The 17,523-nt window shown below is 42.8% G+C and overlaps 1 protein-coding gene across 2 annotated transcripts in view; it reads left to right on the forward strand.

Moving 5' to 3' along the window:
* Positions 1-3,632: 3,632 nt before the first annotated feature.
* Positions 3,633-17,523, forward strand: part of TARBP1 (tRNA guanosine 2 -O-methyltransferase TARBP1) — a gene marked incomplete at its 5' end in the record, with an annotated part of 62,151 nt that continues 48,260 nt past the window's right edge. For both annotated transcript variants that reach the window (XM_082854845.1, XM_082854846.1), the window contains 6 exons: positions 3,633-4,563; positions 9,508-9,605; positions 10,993-11,062; positions 13,223-13,371; positions 14,457-14,509; positions 16,251-16,348. In XM_082854845.1, coding sequence (XP_082710971.1) covers positions 3,633-4,563; positions 9,508-9,605; positions 10,993-11,062; positions 13,223-13,371; positions 14,457-14,509; positions 16,251-16,348 — 1,399 coding nt within the window. The remainder of the gene's footprint in view (positions 4,564-9,507; positions 9,606-10,992; positions 11,063-13,222; positions 13,372-14,456; positions 14,510-16,250; positions 16,349-17,523) is intronic.

Consider the following 17,523-nt stretch of genomic DNA (forward strand, 5'->3'; position numbering starts at 1 on the left):
CATTTCTTCCTACAACAATCATTTACTGAGTGCCTACTGTCTGCTAGACCCTGGGAGTGCAGATTATGTAGGCGGTAAACCTGTTAGTCACTGTAGACTTCTCTTTCTTGACGGTTTGGAGGTAATGTAGCAGAGTGCACAGCTTTGAGTCAGACAGCTCTGCTGCTTTTTTGTCGTGTGACACCGAGGCAAGTTACTTATCCTCCCCTATTCTCAGTGTCCTCATCCGTAAAATGAGAAAAATAATAGCACTTCATTTATGAGTTGTTTTGAGGATTCAGTGCAGTAGTATAAAGATATTACCATGTCTTCTTCATAAGGATGATAAGTAACTGTTAGCTATTATTATTACCACAACTGAAAGTTTGGGGAAGACAGGAGAAGTATGATTGGGTGCATGGTGAGGGGCTTCTCAGAGATGCCTTGTAGCTTGGGTCTTCATTGAGGAGTAGAAGATCAGCATTTCTTGAGCATGATCTAACGAGAGGTGCAGGTACTGGGATTCATGGGATAAAAGACATAACTCCATAACTCCTGCCTAGCCCTCAAATTGCTCTTGGGAGGGGAGGGGGGCAGAGAAGTAAACCTGCAGTTATAACAGCATGACAAATGCTGTGTTAGGGATATGCTAGGATGTTCGGGGAATTTGGAAGAGGGTGACCTCACTTAGGTGGGGTGGGTGTTGGTGGTGGGAGCGAGGTATTAAGAAATGACTTTCTGGAGAGATGACATTGGACCATGTGTCTTGAACAAGTGGAGTAGAGGTAAGGGCTTTCCAGAAGATGAAAGGGCTTTTGAAAAGACAAAGGGAGAGCACACGGCATGTTTCAGGGACTTCAAAATCCAGGTGTATATGGGGCATGAGGACGATGGGGCTGGAGAAGTAGGCAGGACCACCTCAAGGGGCGTCTGGGATGTCATGCTAAGAAATTCAGCCATCATTCTGGGGGCTACGGATAGTCATGGTTTAATTTGAGGAAGCTCATCCTGGTAGTAATAAGGCATGTGTATTGGGGTGGGGAGCGAATCAGGCAGGAAGTTATTGCTCTTATCTTAGTAAGAAATGAGGAGAGTCTAAAACTAAGGTGTTCGTGGGGGACAGAAAGGTGGGGACACCAAAACATTTAGGAAGTTTCATGGATAGATTTGAGGAATCAAAGAAGGGAGTGGGAAGTCTATTTGTAACTGAGCAAGACCCTATGGGGCCTTCCTAGAACAAACCACACCTACCCCAGTGTCCTCTGCCTGCCTCTTGTCTGTAAAAAAACCTTTAGCCTCCTAGGCCTTCCCCGAGTTACAAAGAGTAAATTTAATCAGAGAAGTGAGAAAATGCAGAAAGAAAGAAAAGCAGTCACGCAAGACAAAATAATAATAGTTTAGCCATTAAACAAAGTCAAGAACCTTTATTTCCTCCTCAAGGGCTTTGGATGATATTCTGAGCCATAGTCTTTGAGCTGTTTTGCAGCTACTGAAACCCCCATCAGGTGGGAGAAGTTAACTGTAGGCTGCCCACAAGCACCTAAACCCCAGACCAGCTGACTCCCAATTACCAATCAGAAGAGTGTCCACAAGCTGATCACACACCCACAACGCCCCTCCCTCACTTTGTCTTTAAAAACTTTTCCCTGAAAGCCTTTAGAGAGTTCGGACCTTTTCAGCACTAGCTACCTGGACTCCTTACTTGACGCCCTGCAGTAAATGCTGCACTTTCCTTCGCCACGACCCCGTGTCAGTAGATTGACTTTGCTGCACGCAGGCAAGGGGACCCAAGGTTGGTTTGGTAACATATTGGCTCCCAGGTTTTTTGACTTGGGCAACTCAGTGAGTGACAGCCATTCCCCTAAATAGGAAATACCTGGGAAGAAGTATATTGTTGTTGGTGGGGGGGTGGGGGGTGCAGTAATGATGATGGGGGAATGAAGATAGTGAGGTGACCTTCATAAAAGTAGAGATTGAGAATGATGCCCTGAGTGATATTCAATGGAGACATCTGGTAGGCAGTAGGTAGATAAGTTTGCAGTTTGGGAGAGAGATCTGTGCAGGAGATCTAGATTTTTTTCATCATTAGCGTGTAAATCATAGTTGAATCTATAGTTTTAATGAAGTTATTCAGGGAAACTTTAGAGTGAGAAGAACAGGCAGGGATCTGAAGCTGTAATTCTGGAAACATCCATATGAACAGGTCAGGTCAGGAAGAGAAAGAGGATTCTTCCCCCAAAGAGATGGAGAAGAAACAGCTGGGGAAACAGGACAAAGAAAAAAACAGGAATTAGCTATATGATGAAAACTAGAGGAAGACAGAGTTTCAAGAAAAGAAAATCCTCAACAGCCGTTTGGTGTTTTCAATCTTTGAAATTTTAGCCCATTCTGATGGGTGTGAAGTGGTATTTCTTTGCGGGTTTAATTTGCATTTCTCTAAGGAATAATGATACTCACACCTTTTCAGATGCTTACATTTGCACATCTTCATTTGTTAAGTGTCTGCTCAAGACATTTGCATATTTTTGTTTGATAGATATATGAAGAATATATGTTGAAGGAAACTGATGTTTATTGGCACATTAAATGTTGAAGGCAATGGATATTTACTGACACATTCTAAGTAGGCTTACAACTGAACCCTTTACACATCTGTCAATGGAAAACTGAATGACCCTGAAATACGGAAATAAAATCTTGCATATATGATGTCAGATAACTGTAAATAACTTTAAATTATATAAAACCAAAAATCTAAAAATTAAATAATTTTAAATTACATAAAATAAACTTAAATAACTTTAAATTACACTTTATCCATTATGCTTATTACACATCAAGCTCTTTGAAGGTGAGATTGTGACTTCTCCATGGACTTCTCTATGGTTGAAGGCAAAGTGAAAACCCAAGTCATTGATTCAGTTCACCTAGGATTGAGCTAGAAACCAAACCAGTACCGTGCATGCTAAGGTGAGGTTTCTGTTTCTGTACTTAGCAGTAGATGCTGTCAGATATACAGAACATACAGACACGTGGACTATTTGGGGGACTCTACATGTGGGAGCATAAGCATTGTGTGCGAAGGGCTGCATGCAAGAGTCCGCTTGGGCATTTGACTGCCAGCGTCGTGGTGGGTATCTCGTTTTCAGCCCTATCCCTGGCTCATAGCTAGAGTACTTTTCAGGGCCTCTACCTCATTCTTGGGTTTTCGTTATTTATTTTTTATGCAGATATCGGGAACCCATTTCGGACCCACTGTGTCAGTCTCTGTGTGGGTGGTGCCAGGCTGCACCTTTTTGAAAAAAGAGCTTCTAGGTGATCGTGAGTACACCTTCCTGGTGTACCTCTGGCCCATCCTCACAGCGCCTGAATGATTTAAAGCCTTCGGGCAGGCCAATCTCCAATTAGGAATCCATGGAGTTGGTATAGATACGACATTAACGTTTAACGAGGGCCTCTTTTCCTCTTACAAAAGTAAGGGGCAGAAGCGAGAGGATCAGATCCAAGGCAGTTCTGGTGAGACCTGCCCAAAGCGCGCCTAGCAGGACTAGGGCCGGGCAGCAAGCCCCCTACCTGCGGGTGCGCGCCCGGGCCCACCGCGCACGCGCACGCACTAGCGCACGCCGGCGCCGTCCTGCGAGCGCTCGGGTCAAATGGAGTGGGTGCTGGCGGATACGCTGCTCTCGCAGAGCCGGGACCCTCGGGTCCTGCTTGGGGCGCTGTGCTGCGAGGAGGCGTCCGCGGAGCGCGTGGAGACGCTGCGCTTTCTTCTGCAGCGACTGGAGGAGGAGGAGGCGCGCGGCGGCGGCGCGGGCGCGCTCCCGGAGGCGGCGCGCGAGGTCGCCGCCGGGTACCTGGTGCCGCTGCTGCGGGGCCTGCGCGGACGCCCCGCAGGCGGCGCGGACACCGGCCCAGCGGCCCGCCAGCGCCGGCGCGTGCTGAGAGCGGCGGGCGCGGCCCTGCGCTCGTGCGCCCGCCTCGCCGGGGGCCCGCAGCTGGCGGCCGCGCTGGCCGAGGAGGCGCTGCGCGACCTGCTCGCCGCGGGCCCCGCGCCCGGCCTCGACGGGGCCGCCGAGGCGGCCGTGGAGGTGTTGGCGGCCGTGGGGCCCTGCCTGCGGCCCCGCGAGGACGCGCCGCTGCTGGAGGCGGTGGCGCGGGCCGCCCTCGCCCTGGCGCTAGGCGGGGACGAGGCGGGGCCCGCCGAGGGCGCGGCGGCGCTGGTGGCCGGGCGGCTGCTGCCGGCGTTGGGCCGGTGCGGCGGGGCGGCGCTGCGGGCCTTGTGGGGCGGGCTGGTCGCCCCCGGGGCTCCCGAGGGCCCGGGCCGAGTCGGGCCGAAGCTGCTGGTGCTGAGCGCCCTGGCAGAGAAGCTGCTGCCCGAGCCTGGCGCGGAGCGCGCCACCGCGGCGCGCGAGGCGGACCCGGACGCCCGGCGCTGCTGGCGCTTCTGGAGGACGGTGCAGGCGGGGCTGACCCGGGCCGAGGACGCCCTCACGCGCAAGCGGGCGCGCTACCTGCTGCAGCGGGCGGTGGAGGTGTCGGCGGAGCTGGGGACCGACTGCGCGTGCGCCCCCCAGGAAGGAACCGGTACTTGCTTCTTTGACCCCGGGCCCATCCCTACTTGGCTTTCTGGGAGGGAGGCCCCCTGCTTCCGGCAGTCAGCTCCTGGGGTAGTCTCCGAGATCCGTACTGAGTTGGGTTATTCTCATGGTCCCCATAAAGCCTGAAAAACCTTGGGAACCTCATGTCGAGGGTGTTTTCTGAACTGACACAGATCACTGCAGCCGAGAGGAGTCTGCATCTCCTAAACTTTCTGACCCAGAGCAGGTGGAATACTGCATCCGTGGGAATAATTTAGGAACGAGGCCAGGCAGGATTTTACAGACCAAATTTGCACTATATCGTGGTAGGTCCGTTCTAACAGGAAAGAAGAGTTAGCGCCCATCAAATTGAAAAGAAAATTATTTACATGTACTGAGCGATGAATTGAGTCTCGAGTGTTAGAATTTTGTGATGGAAACTAGCACATTCTTTTGAAATTTCCCTTGGTAGCTCTCTTAGCAGGATTTTTAAATATTCGTTAAGCATATGGGCCTTAAGTCGACCTTTGGAGAGTATTTTTGAAATTGATTTAATTGAGTGAGGTTTCAATTTTTTTACATTTTGAGCCTGTGCTTCCTACCACTTTATTACAGAACAAGAGTAGATGAAATAGCAAGGCCTCCCCTCGGTTTGGTATGTTCCTATTGATTGATTTGCTCACTGAAATTATGTGAAAGTACAATTCTCGTCTTAAATTAATTTTGAGCTATCAAAGTCAAAAATGGATTGACTGATTCAAAACTGCCTCCATAGATAGAAAATGTCTACTTTTTCAACTGGAGCTGCCTACTTATTTATACTGGTAAAGGATTTTTGTTTGGCTGAAGTTGTGAGTAGATTAGATTTTTATATAAGCTTAAAACATCAGGTAGTAAATATTTGAACAGCCCAAAAGTTGGTGATCATCCAATGAGAGTTGTCACTGGAAAACATTTTTTAAATTACCAAAGTTAAACACTCATTTAAAGAGTCAGTCATTCTGCAGTTTTAAAGATAAGCAGTGGTCTCATGCTTGTGCCCCTGCCCATTTCCTTCATTTCAGAGGGCAGCCACTTTTACCTCTTATAGCTGATTATTTTGGTATTTACCCCCATATCTTGAAATGATCTAGTAATGTCATAAAGTCCAATGTCATTCTTGTAATTTTGGCTAAATGTGAGTTCAACAAAATTATGACTAGGAAAATACTGTTCACAGGTGATCTGTGTATATATGATGGGTTTTTTATTCCTTCCTGCAAGTTTTTGCTAGATTAATGTCATTTATGTTTCGTTGTCTCCATTCTTATCACTAATTCAACCCCAGATTCTTAGTTAATTGTCTAAATCTTTCCTGTACAAAGTCAGATCATCAGGCATTATCAATTTTCCTGAAAAAGTGTCTCCTAGAGTCCTCTTACAAGCTCAGTCTGGTGCACAGCTGACATTCTTAGATCTGCCTTCACTATCATCTGGGAGATTCCCTTCACCTGATTCTGTGTTGGAGCTCTTGTTTCCTGGAGTTCGTCCTCTTTTTTGGTTTACTCATTTGTTGTAATGTATTTTCTAATAGTTCCCTGAGATAAAACTTTTTAAGACCTTGCATATCTGATAATTTAATCAAAGGATCCTTTATGTCTGATATGTTTTCACTTCTATCATTTCTATCTGTCACTTTTTTATAGTTTCCATCTCCTGAAAATCCCCAACTGTTCATGCATGTTGTCTACCTTTTCCATTAGATCCTTTAACATACTCATCATAGTTATGTACAAGTTCTGTACTTGGACCATATCTGAGTTTGGTTTTGTTTTCTCTTTTATCTCTTGGCAATGGGATCACTTTTTTCAGCAGAGACTGAAATATTTATGCCTTCGATGATAGGCATTCCTCTCTGTTAGACTATTTGGGTTGAGTCACTCTGGTGAGCTGGCTTTGGATTTTGTTGGTGGTGGATTGTTGCCTCCTAATGTTTAGTGTGAAGCCTATAAGGTTTTTCTCAGTGTTCTAGTTTTTCTCAAGCCCTCGATGCCGACTCCACGGTTGGAGAGCTTCCTCCATGCCTTTGTCCTTCCCTCGAGGGTAGACTGCTGGTGTTGGTTACCTGGTGCAAAGCTTGGGATGGGGAAGGAGGGAACTTTTCATTTCTCCTACAACAGCCTCTTCTTAGGCCCCATGTGCCCGATCCTTAGGGTTCAAACTTTTTTTTTTTTTTGGTACGCGGGCCTGTCACTGCTGTGGCCTCTCCTGTTGCGGAGCACAGGCTCCGGACGCGCAGGCTCAGCGGCCATGGCTCACGGGCCCAGCCGCTCCGCGGCATGTGGGATCTTCCCGGACCGGGGCACGAACCCGTGTCCCCTGCATCGGCAGGCGGACTCTCAACCACTGCGCCACCAGGGAAGCCCAGGGTTCAAACTTCTTAGCCATCTCTGCTCCCTCTCCAGTGGCACATAACCTCTGCCTCCTCCTTAATGAAGGGTTAAGAGTTTCCTTAACTTCTCCTGTGGTGGCTGCATTCTGCTTGTATCTGTGGTGGGTCTTGAGGGCTGATACTCTGCCCCCCTCCACAGCAGCAGACCTGCTTCATCTGAGTGCCGGACACATAAGAGGCTTTCCTCGTGTCAGTGCAGGGTCGAGGGGAGAGCACGTGTTTAGCCATCCCCAGGGGCAGCCAACTTTGCCTGGTGTGAGAGCAGGGACAAGGGTGGGCTTGTGGGAGGGTTTCCCCCGGCGGCCGACAGCTTTGGCCTCCTGTCAGGGAAGGGTCCAGGGTGCAGGCAGGCGTCTTCAGTTGACCACCGCCTTGTACTCCTGCAGGGCATGGATGGGCTGCCCTTTCAAACCTCGGTGGGCCCTGCATGCCCACGCCTCCAGGGTCCCCTGCCCTGCCCACAGTCTTTCTTGAACACATGGGGGAGGCCTTGAGGAAAAGAGCTGGTGAGTGGGTGTAGACTCCCTTAGGGTTCCCGGAGTTTCTAAGTTGTCCACACTTGGCCTTTAAAAACTTGTCCAATTTTTATTTTGTTTTTTAACTGCAGTTCGTGTGTCCTGTCTTATTCTTGGAGACGCTCTTTGCCCTTTGGAATTCAGAGAGCAATGCGACCTCAGCTCTCTGATGGACCTCCCCCCCAAAAAAAAAGTTTAGGGTTTTGTTGATAATCCAGCCTTTCTTCTCTTTGTTGGTGTGGCAGTAATGTTTTCTTGTGGCTTTCTTGGAAGCCAAGACCAAGCATATCTAGACACTTTTATTTGCCCTCACATTCAACTGATGGTTTGATTGGGGTAGGATTCTGGCTTGGAAAACATTTCTGTTCAAAATTTTAAAGGCATCCATCCATCTGATGTCTTAGAGGCTCGAGCTCCCATTGTTAGTGTTGAGAAGTCTGAAACCATTTGAATCCTGTTTGTTTGTATGTGAGCCGTTTCTTCTCCACGGATGATTATAGAGACTGTGTCCCCAGCTTTCTGCCATTTCAGTTTTGAGGGCCTGTTTACATCCTGGTGTAGGGCACTCGGACCTTTTCAATCTGGAAATCAGGTCCTTCGGTCCTGAGAACTGCTCTCGTATTACTTTGATTTCCTCCCTTCCTTTTGTGCTTTCTGTTCTCTTTTTGGTTATCGAACCTCCTGGACTGGCCTTTAACACATCTCTTCTCTCCTGTTTCCTATGGTTTTGTCTTTGTGCTCCACTTCCTGGGTGATTTCCTCAACTTTATTTCCAGTCCTTTCTTTGAGTTTCTTCTTTTTGCTATCAGATTTTTATTCTCTTGAGATCTTTTTTGTTCTTGGAATGCCCCCTTTTTAATAGTATCCTGTTTTTATATTGTAACCACACTATCTTATCTCCCTTTAAAATATCAGTGAAAGTTTCTTCTTTTTCAGGTTTTCTGTTTCCCGTGTAGTTCTGTTTTCTCCAGATTTCCTTGTTTATTTGTTTTGGTCTTGATCTTTAGTGTAGAGGTTTCCCTAGATGTCTGGTGAGCCTTAGACACCTGCTTATATACGTAAGAATGTGGGACGAAAAGTCAAGCTCTAAACACATGAGTGGTGCTTGTTGACTGTGCACTTCGCTGTAAGGCGATCTGGCCAGGGCATTTTGTTAGGTAATCTCTGGTGAAAGTATTTTCAGGTCTTTCCTCTTGGGGTGGCCACATGCCATGGAGAAGGTCCTCTGGGACCTGAGAGGCCAAGACGGCGATGGGGGCAGGTGGAAGGGGGTGTCAGCGTCCAGGGTGCATACGTGTTCACTTCCCATTTTCATGTGGCACTCCCCCTGGCCTCAGCCGTGTCCAGTGCCCCTCAATCTGGAGACCCACTCCTTTACCTTCCCCAGAGAATCAATCCCAGTCTTTTTCCCGTTCAGAACACAGGAAAGGGCATCTGCTTCTTAAACACATAAAACAAATCCTTTTTAGTTTAGCCTTGATTTTCACCTCTACTTCCTGAAGTATTTTCTTCTGCCAGTTCCTTAGGCTTGGGGGGATTTTGTGGTGTGAATCAGGTTTTTTTCTTTGCTTTCCTTGTGCCAACTTAAGAGTCACTTGTCTTGATTCTGCTCACTTTTAATCCGATTTGCGGATCCTCATTTCATTGCTGTTGTCTGCTCCCCTGTTTTCTCCAATTCTTGGGGTTTTGCCTTTGAAAAATCTCTTACTGTTATAGTGAGATTCTTAGGGAGAGAAAGTAGAGTACATGTGTTCAAATCTGTCATCCTTACCCAGAGTTCCAAGGTAGTAACCTCAATTTTTTTTGAAAAAACCTCCTTTTGAGATTCTTGTTTGCCCAAGCCTGCTACCTAGGCTCTAATACAGGGGCACCCGCCATTGTTAGAGAAAACGACATTTGGTAATAGTAGCATAATTTTAAGAACTGTTATCATTTGGAAGCTTATGAAAGTTTCTGACTTAGGAACTAAATCTAGGAACTAATTTTCTTTTTTAAACCATATCAGGCCCAAGTCTGTTTTGGTGGTCTGAGAAGAAAAAAGATGAGCTTCTAAAGTTTTGGGAAAACTATATATTAATTATGGAAACGCTTGAAGGAAATCAGGTAAGTGTTTTCATATTTTAACAAATCCTATGTAGATGCAGTTCTTGGGGTTTTTTCCCCAAACATTCTGTAAAAGCAATACAGAAAGGCCAACTTGGATATAGCATAATGGAGTCCAAGCGTACTTTGTTTTCTGGCATAGGTGCAATTTAAGATTGAATATAAACTCAGGAAATTAAAGAATACTTTCAGTTGACTTAAGTTATCGTTCAAAGAATTCAGTCTTATTTGATCTTCCCTTGACATTTACTTCTAAAATGTTTACGAGTTTTTAGTTTCTTGATGTTATGAATAATCTCCTAAGAAATGCACACTAAGGGAAATGTTACTTAAAGTCTGAGGTAAATTGTTATTAAGTAAATAATGATGCTATAATGGGCCTTTGATTTTGTAGATTACCTTCCTTCCTTCCCTCCCTCCTTCCTTCCTTCCCTCCTTCCTTCCTTCTTTCCCTCCTCCCTCCCACCTTCCTCCCTCCCTCTCCCTCCCCCTCTGTCCCTCCCTCCCTCCCTCCCTCCCTCTCTCTCTCTCTTCCTCCCTTCCTCCCTTCCTCTCTCTCTTACATCTTTGCATTCTTGGTCCTGAGAATGGAAACTTGAAAAATCATTTGCAGTCGACTTTGAGTTCATTTTTGTAGGCTCTTAGAGTTTTTAAGTTGAGAAGAATCTCTTAAGATTACCTACTCTAGTGCAGTGTTCTCCAACTTTAACATTCATTAGGATCGCCCAGATGGCTTATGAAAGTGTCTGGCCTGCAAAGTTTCCGATTCAGTAGGTCTGCAGTGGGGCCTGAGAACTCAGGTATTTTACATGTTCCTAGGAGGTCCGTAAGCCGCCATTCTGGGCACCACGCTTGGAGAACCCCTGTTGTAGGGGTTCTCAGTCCGTAAGCTGCGGGGCCTGACATCGTGGAGCCACTGGGAGGTGTCAGTCCGGATGCATTGTTTGTGGACTAAAATAAAGAATTACTCGTATGTACTAAATATATGTGGACACAAGGATGAGCAATAAAGGAAGAGCGTTTCTAAACTTACGGTTTTCCTGAATCAGTATATCCTCAAGACACTCACTATTGAGAAACTGTGATTTACCTTTAGTTTGTAGGGAATGTAAATTAGTCGCTGGTATCTGTAGCAGAGTCTAAGAATGAAGAGCCTTGAACTCAGAACTGACTCTGCTTCTAAATGTGTGGCCTTGAACAACGTGAGTAACTAGATTAAGCATCGCAGTATTTTTTCCTCTTTGTAACATATTGGTATACAGGCCCTGCCTCTTCTCCAGGGTGGTAAGGAGGAACAGAGTGACTGTTGTATAAATAGACGAAAAGTCTTTTGAGTTTTGAACGGTGAATTTTCATTTCCTGTGGCTTTTTGCTTTTGTTTTTTCAGATACATGTTATAAAGCCAGTTTTACCAAAGCTGAACAATCTGTTTGAATATGCAGTGTCAGAGGAAAATGGTAACAGTTACTTTTATTTTGCTTTTTTATAACACATACAGTTTTTCCCCTTAATTTTATAAGTAACTCTTATTCATTATAGAGCATGTTATAGGAATATATGAATTTACTGCTACCAAGAGACAGCTGCTAACATTCCAGATACATACCTTGTGGATTGATTGTTCATAATGTTTTTTTCTCACTCAGCAGTATAACCAAATGCATTTACCTATGTCCTTAAATAGTCTTTGAGAATTTAATTTTAAATGGCTGCAGAGTTTTCTATAATTTAGAGGTCTGGTAATTTATAAACTTCTGATTATAGAAAATTTCAGACATTCACGGAAGGAGAAGAGTTTGTATGATGAACCCCACCACCCGGCTTTAGCAGTGATCAACTTGTGCCAGTCTCTGTCTCACATCATATGTGGCCTTTCCTGCTCCCTCCCCATCAAATGATTTTGAAGCCCATTCCGAGACAGCATATCATTTCATCTGTAATTTTTTTCAGTATATATCCTTGAAAGACAAAGGCTCTTTGGTAATGTTTTAATCATGGTGTATTATTCATTTTTAATAAGAGCTCTTTGGTATTACATATTTTAAGTGCTTTCCATCCTTATTCTCTTAATGTATCTGTTTCCTTGTTAGAGTTATTTTCTTCGGGTTTCAGCTGTTCTGTAGGTTGGACTTCTTAGGAAGAGAAAATTCCAAGATGCTATTTTAAATATGGTTTTTAAGTCCTGTATCAGCTCTATATTATGAGGGCTTCTTAGGAGAAATAAAATGAAGCTGGAGCTTCTTCAAATTATTTTATGAAATTAAGTTTAGATCAGCGAGACAGCTAAGTGCAAGCTAATGGTGTTTTGTATTCATATGAATGATAAAATGCTACATTATCATGTTTACACATGAGAAATAACCTAGGTAAATGGGTTTTAGTGCCTGCTTTAGATAAGTACAACTTTAGTAGTTTGACCCCTTAGGAATTGAGCTTTATTCAGCTGATTGCTATGGTTGTTTTCTGATACACTGGGATTTTTCACAGACCATAGGAATCTGTAGTCCCACCTGGGGCTAGAATTTAATTGAATCCTGTTGTGACTTCACTTATGCATTTACTATTAAAATGATTCTCTTATTACCACGTTTTGCCCACAGCTTTTGGCAAACCAAATCAAATGGCAGTGACAGATTTTGAAAAATCACTGCCAAAGGATTGAACAAGCATCTTGGTGTAAATTACAAAAAAAAAAAGACTGATTTATTTATAGAATGCCATGAGTTAAAAATGCTGAGTTTTTTTTCTAATAGTGTTAAAAGATATTTCAAAAAAAGTTAAAGTATGTCCAAGGTACATACTCCATTTTTTGTTTCTCATTTGTATATTTACTTAATAGATGTTTACCTAGTGTCCAATACATGCCAAACGCTGGGATAAAGTGGTGAGACAGATGTACTCTTTTTCACTTGAGTTTTGTCTGTTTTCCAGGAAAAAATAGCTTTGATGTTAAGTTCTAGACAGGCAACAAACAAGAGGCAGAAATGGAGTTATCTAGTGAGTGAGGCCATACCTTGGAGAGGGCAGCTAGGAAAGATTGCCTGAAGAGTGACACAGAAGTTGAGGAGACAGCTCTGGGTGCAGAAGCCCTGAGATGGGAACAGCTCAGTGGGGTAGAGGACCCAGCCAGTAAGCCACAGCACAGTGGTGTGAGAAGGCGGGTTAAGGTCGGAGTAGTTGTCAGAAGCAGTTCATGCCTCGCTTGTTTTTTAGTCTGAGTTTTGAGAAGCCACGCAGGGGTTTTAAATAGAGCAGGGACAGTTTCATGTTTCTATATGAAAAATGGATTGAAGTAAGGTGAGAGAAGAATTGGTTGAAATCACCCCAAACCTAGAGTTTCAACCTGCGTGGGGTCATATTTAATTTCTGTACGCTGTAGCCACTATGACACTCGCTTGCAGCCTTTCTAAATGAATCTCTCTGAAAATGGAACACCAAATACTGAAGTTATTTTGGTTATTCAGTAATTAAACACCCTCAGATGCGATTAAAAAGAGACTCACTTTTGCGGTGTTGGAATGAAGTTAACGTGTTTGTGTTTAGTTTTGAATATGTAGTCTACGTGGGGCAACATAATGTGAAAATCTTAAGTCAACATTCGGTGTTTATTTCCACAGGATGTTGGCTCTTTCACCCATCCTGGCATCTGTGTATTTATAAAAGAATGTTTGAAAGTGAAAATAAAATCCTGACCAAAGAAGGCGTTACCCATTTTTTGGAGCTCTATGAAACAAGGGTTCTTCCATTTTCAGCAGAATTTTCTGAGGTAATGACAGCCTTTCCCTTTCCTTTTTCCCTTTGTCAAAAGATGAAGGGCGAAGGTATTTGTTTTATCCTATGTGATCTTCAAAAAATATACACTAGGCCTTGAAAATCGCAAGTAACATTTTAGAGGTTTGCATACAACAAATCCTATTTCTCTAAACTTAGCTATCGTACTGGGAGAACGCTTTCTGTAATGTAGATTGTCGATAGGCTGCCTGCATCATTACCAGTAGTTCTTTGGTATCAGTATTCTGAACAAAAGTCAACAGCATGAAAACTGGTATAGAAGCGTGTTAGTGATATTGTTTCCACAGTTCTGAGTCACTGAATTACCGCTCTTTGTTTAGTCACGCTAGTCCCCCAGATCTGAGTCGATGAATTACTATCGACTGTACTGAGCGGAGGTTGCCTTTAGAGCTATATTATTAGCATCTATGCTTCCATTTATCAGAAATCACAGAAAGCAAAGAGATTGTGAGAGCTACAGCTGTGACTTAAAGTTTTATATTATGGTGCCACATGAGTCAGGTGATCACTGACTTTGGTATGGTAATGTACCTCTCATTTAGAGGTAACTGAAGTAAACTTTCCTGATTGTCCAACTACATGTATAGTGTTTTAATATGCATCATTTTTCTACATTCTCCTAGCCTTCTTGCACTTCCTGGAAGCTTGCTTTTTTGTCTAGTAATATTTTTGAAGATATACTTTTCCCCCTTTATCTTCCAGGCATAGGGGCTTGAATTTTCTCTTGAGTATCTTTTTGTTTTTCCTTTGTTACTACCTTTATTTTCCACCATGTGTCCCTTCTTTGGACTCTCTTCTTCCTTCTTAGCACAGCATGTACTCTCCTCTCAGTATTCCATATGTTTTTATCAGGTGGGAAAATTCGGTATTTGTTTTGTCGTTCTGGTGGCATTAAGGTATCCTCCAAGACTATCATAAACCAACCTACAGCATGAGAGATCAGCTTTGCTTGTAACGGCTCTTCTGTAGCCCTGTGTAGGATGTGCAGTTACAGCAAGCTGACTGTTCAAAATTACAGTTACAACTTAACATCAAAAACTTTTTTCCTTTTTTTTTTAGTTTATTATTGGGGCATTAATGGATGCACTTTCACAGAGCTCTCTATACAGCAGGTAAACAAACACTGTTATTTAGCAGCAATGCAGTCATATGTTTTTGGTATATAAATTTAATGTGATTATGAAATATGACCAGATTGTTTAATGAATTTGTTACATAAATATATGTTGCCTTGTAGATATTCAGCTTTTTCTAACCATGTCATCCCTTCTGTGTTTGTTATTCTTCTTGCCTTTCTTCCAGTAGTTGTGTCAGGTGTTTCTCTTTTTCTTTTCTTTCCTACTTTGAACCCGTCCATTCTTGGCCTTTTGGGAAGGATATCTTACATAGCTACTTCTTTTCCCTTACTCCTGATTTCTGCCCTCTTGGAAATAGTAGTGGCTTTGGCTAACCAACACTTGAGACTTTTTTTTTCCTTTTTCTTTTAACTTTTGATCTTGACTTATAGAAAAGTTGTGAGAATAATACAAAGAATTCTCATTTATCTTTTATCCACATTCCCTAAATGATACTGTTTAACCATATTTGCTTAATCATCGTCTCTCTCATGACGAGTGTGTGTGTGTGTGTGTGTGTGTATACCTCTGTTTCTTAGCTCTGTCTGCTGAGCAGACTTACCATCTATATTTCATTGTCTGTCTGTCCATCCATCCATCCATCCATCCATCCATCCATATTAAAAACCATCAGTTCACACCAGCACATCCATTTCTAGTCCACTACCACAGGGTTCATTCTAACTTCCACCTTTCCCTATCTGACGGTGGAGGCCATTCTGCATGACATATTGCTTATTTGACACCATCACCCTTTGTCAAGGTTGATACTGGGAACAGTTTGTCAGTATTGTGTCTTATCCTCATCTTTTGAGCATTACCTGTACTCTTGAATTATATCTTCAAAAATTTCCCTTGCTTTTGAAATTATGTTGTCTAATTTTGAAAACTAAGTTTTTTTATACTTGCAAGTCTTTTGTTTGGTATACCTCTAATAGAAAAAAACTCTCACCACCAACTTCTTTAAAATTTTTAAGTTAGTCTCTGCTAAGTTATATTAATATTTAGTCCTATTTAATATCGAAAGAGCAGAGCAACGCTAGATTTGCCAATTATTTTTGATTTTCAAGTAATCATTACTGTTGAATAGTTCTCTGAAGCAATTAGACCGCTGGAAAGCAGTAAAACCAACGTGGTGCTTTCTGAGAGTTGACAAACACATTTATTACAAAATGCCTTCAGTTCCCTAGCACCGTAATGTGTTCAATTAACAGATAATGTCCCTGGCCGAAGCATATAGCAAAAAAAAAAAAAAACAACAATGTGACTTTTGTAGATGTTAATAATTAAATGCTCTTGCAAAAGTTACTTATTACTAACATATGTCTTTCTGTGAATGTTATTTCTTTTATTTAATACTTAAAGATTTAAAATCATTGGATTAGGTGTTGAGAACAATAAAATATAATTTTAAAGTTTCATTTTTAGACTTTTTTTTAAACGATACTATTTGGCAAGATTCATATATGTGTGTCAGAGAAAGTGTCATTAAAAAAGAAATCCATGCCTGCTTAGTGCCGCACATTGCTGACTCACGTCTGTTTTCCTAGAAGATCTCTGATGTTTTTAGCAGAAGGATCCTCAAGATGTTACTGAAAAATAGAATGCAGGTTTAGAAGAAGAAGATGGTTTTATTGTTTTATTGTTGAAAGACATTTGGGCCATATTCCATTTAGTTTCAGTCTACTTATTTGTAAATAGATTTAAAATATTTGTTTTTTTTCCCCTTTGTCTGTAGGTCCCCAGGCCAGCTGATAGGAAGTGGTTCTCCACTGGGATTGAAATTACAGAAGTTCTTAGTCACTTACATTTCTCTTCTTCCAGAAGAAATAAAGAGTATGTGTCAGTAAAGAGTTTCTTTTTAATTTATTAGCTTAAATTTTTAGTATGTTGGTTATAAGCACCAACCTATGACTATTATAATCAGTATTATCAAAATAGTTCCTTTTTCCGGAATATGCAAATTTTTTCAGAATTATACACATGTCCATTGAAACTGAGTACACAATTTTACTTTTGTATATAACGTGATACCAGCATTGGTATCCGTGGCATGGAAGCAGTTTTGCAATGTGTGCTGCAGTTTGCCGTTCTTTCCACTTGTCTCTATTCAGTTTCAAAAATGAGCAAAATAGGTCGAAGAAAGAAAGAACCTGGGCTTAGGAAAAAGTTATAAACAGAGTATCTATTGTGGCAAAGTTGTCCCTTTATAGATATTGACTCAGAAAGATGAGAAAGGAAAAAATACTTGCTTTTCGTAAGACCTTGTATCCTAGAAATATCCCACTTCTTCGGGTTGGAGATGTACTTTTCTTCCTGATGGGCTATGTTGGTAAGCAAAGCACAAAGCCGGTGTTATTTTCCTTGCTGAGTAGCAGGGCCCACTCTTCTTTCCGAGTCTTTATTTTCGTTCTGGGCTTTGTGACTTAGAAAGTGACCCTGGCTATGAAATATATATATATACTTTTTCTTTTGTATTTAATCCGCAAATAGGGTGAACAATGACCAGTGGTGCTGTGTATTCAAAAGTCAGGGAAGAAAGAGAAAAGATGGTCACCTGTATATCACAACTTTAGATATACAGAAAATGGATTGTTTTGATTACTTTTTTAAAAAGTTAAACTGGAGAAGATAACTGTCAGAGCCATTCTTTAGTTTGCTAGAATTTGGAAGCTTACAGTCTGGGGATTCATTTGCCGACCATGTTGGCACATCTCACGTCCGCAGCACGGTGTGAGTGACATGACGGCGATCAGTGCCCCCTAGAGTTTGAGCGCCTAGAGTTTGTGGCCGTGTGACCCTGTCAGTGTAGTGAGTGAATAAGCAGTAGAGGCTTGGCTGTTGCCATCGTCCTTGTGTCATGAGAGAGCTGTGAGGCAGAAGATGGGAACTTAATTAGTCCAACAGGAGGGAGGGCAGGTAGAATGTTTATTTACAGTTTTTACTTTGTAGTTTTTTCTGTCAACAATATCCTAAGCGTATCTAGTTCTGAGCTAGGCACTTTGGGAGAT

This window comes from Leucopleurus acutus (genome assembly GCF_964270905.1).
Source record: "Leucopleurus acutus genome assembly, chromosome: 14".
NCBI classification, from domain to species: Eukaryota; Metazoa; Chordata; class Mammalia; order Artiodactyla; family Delphinidae; genus Leucopleurus; species Leucopleurus acutus.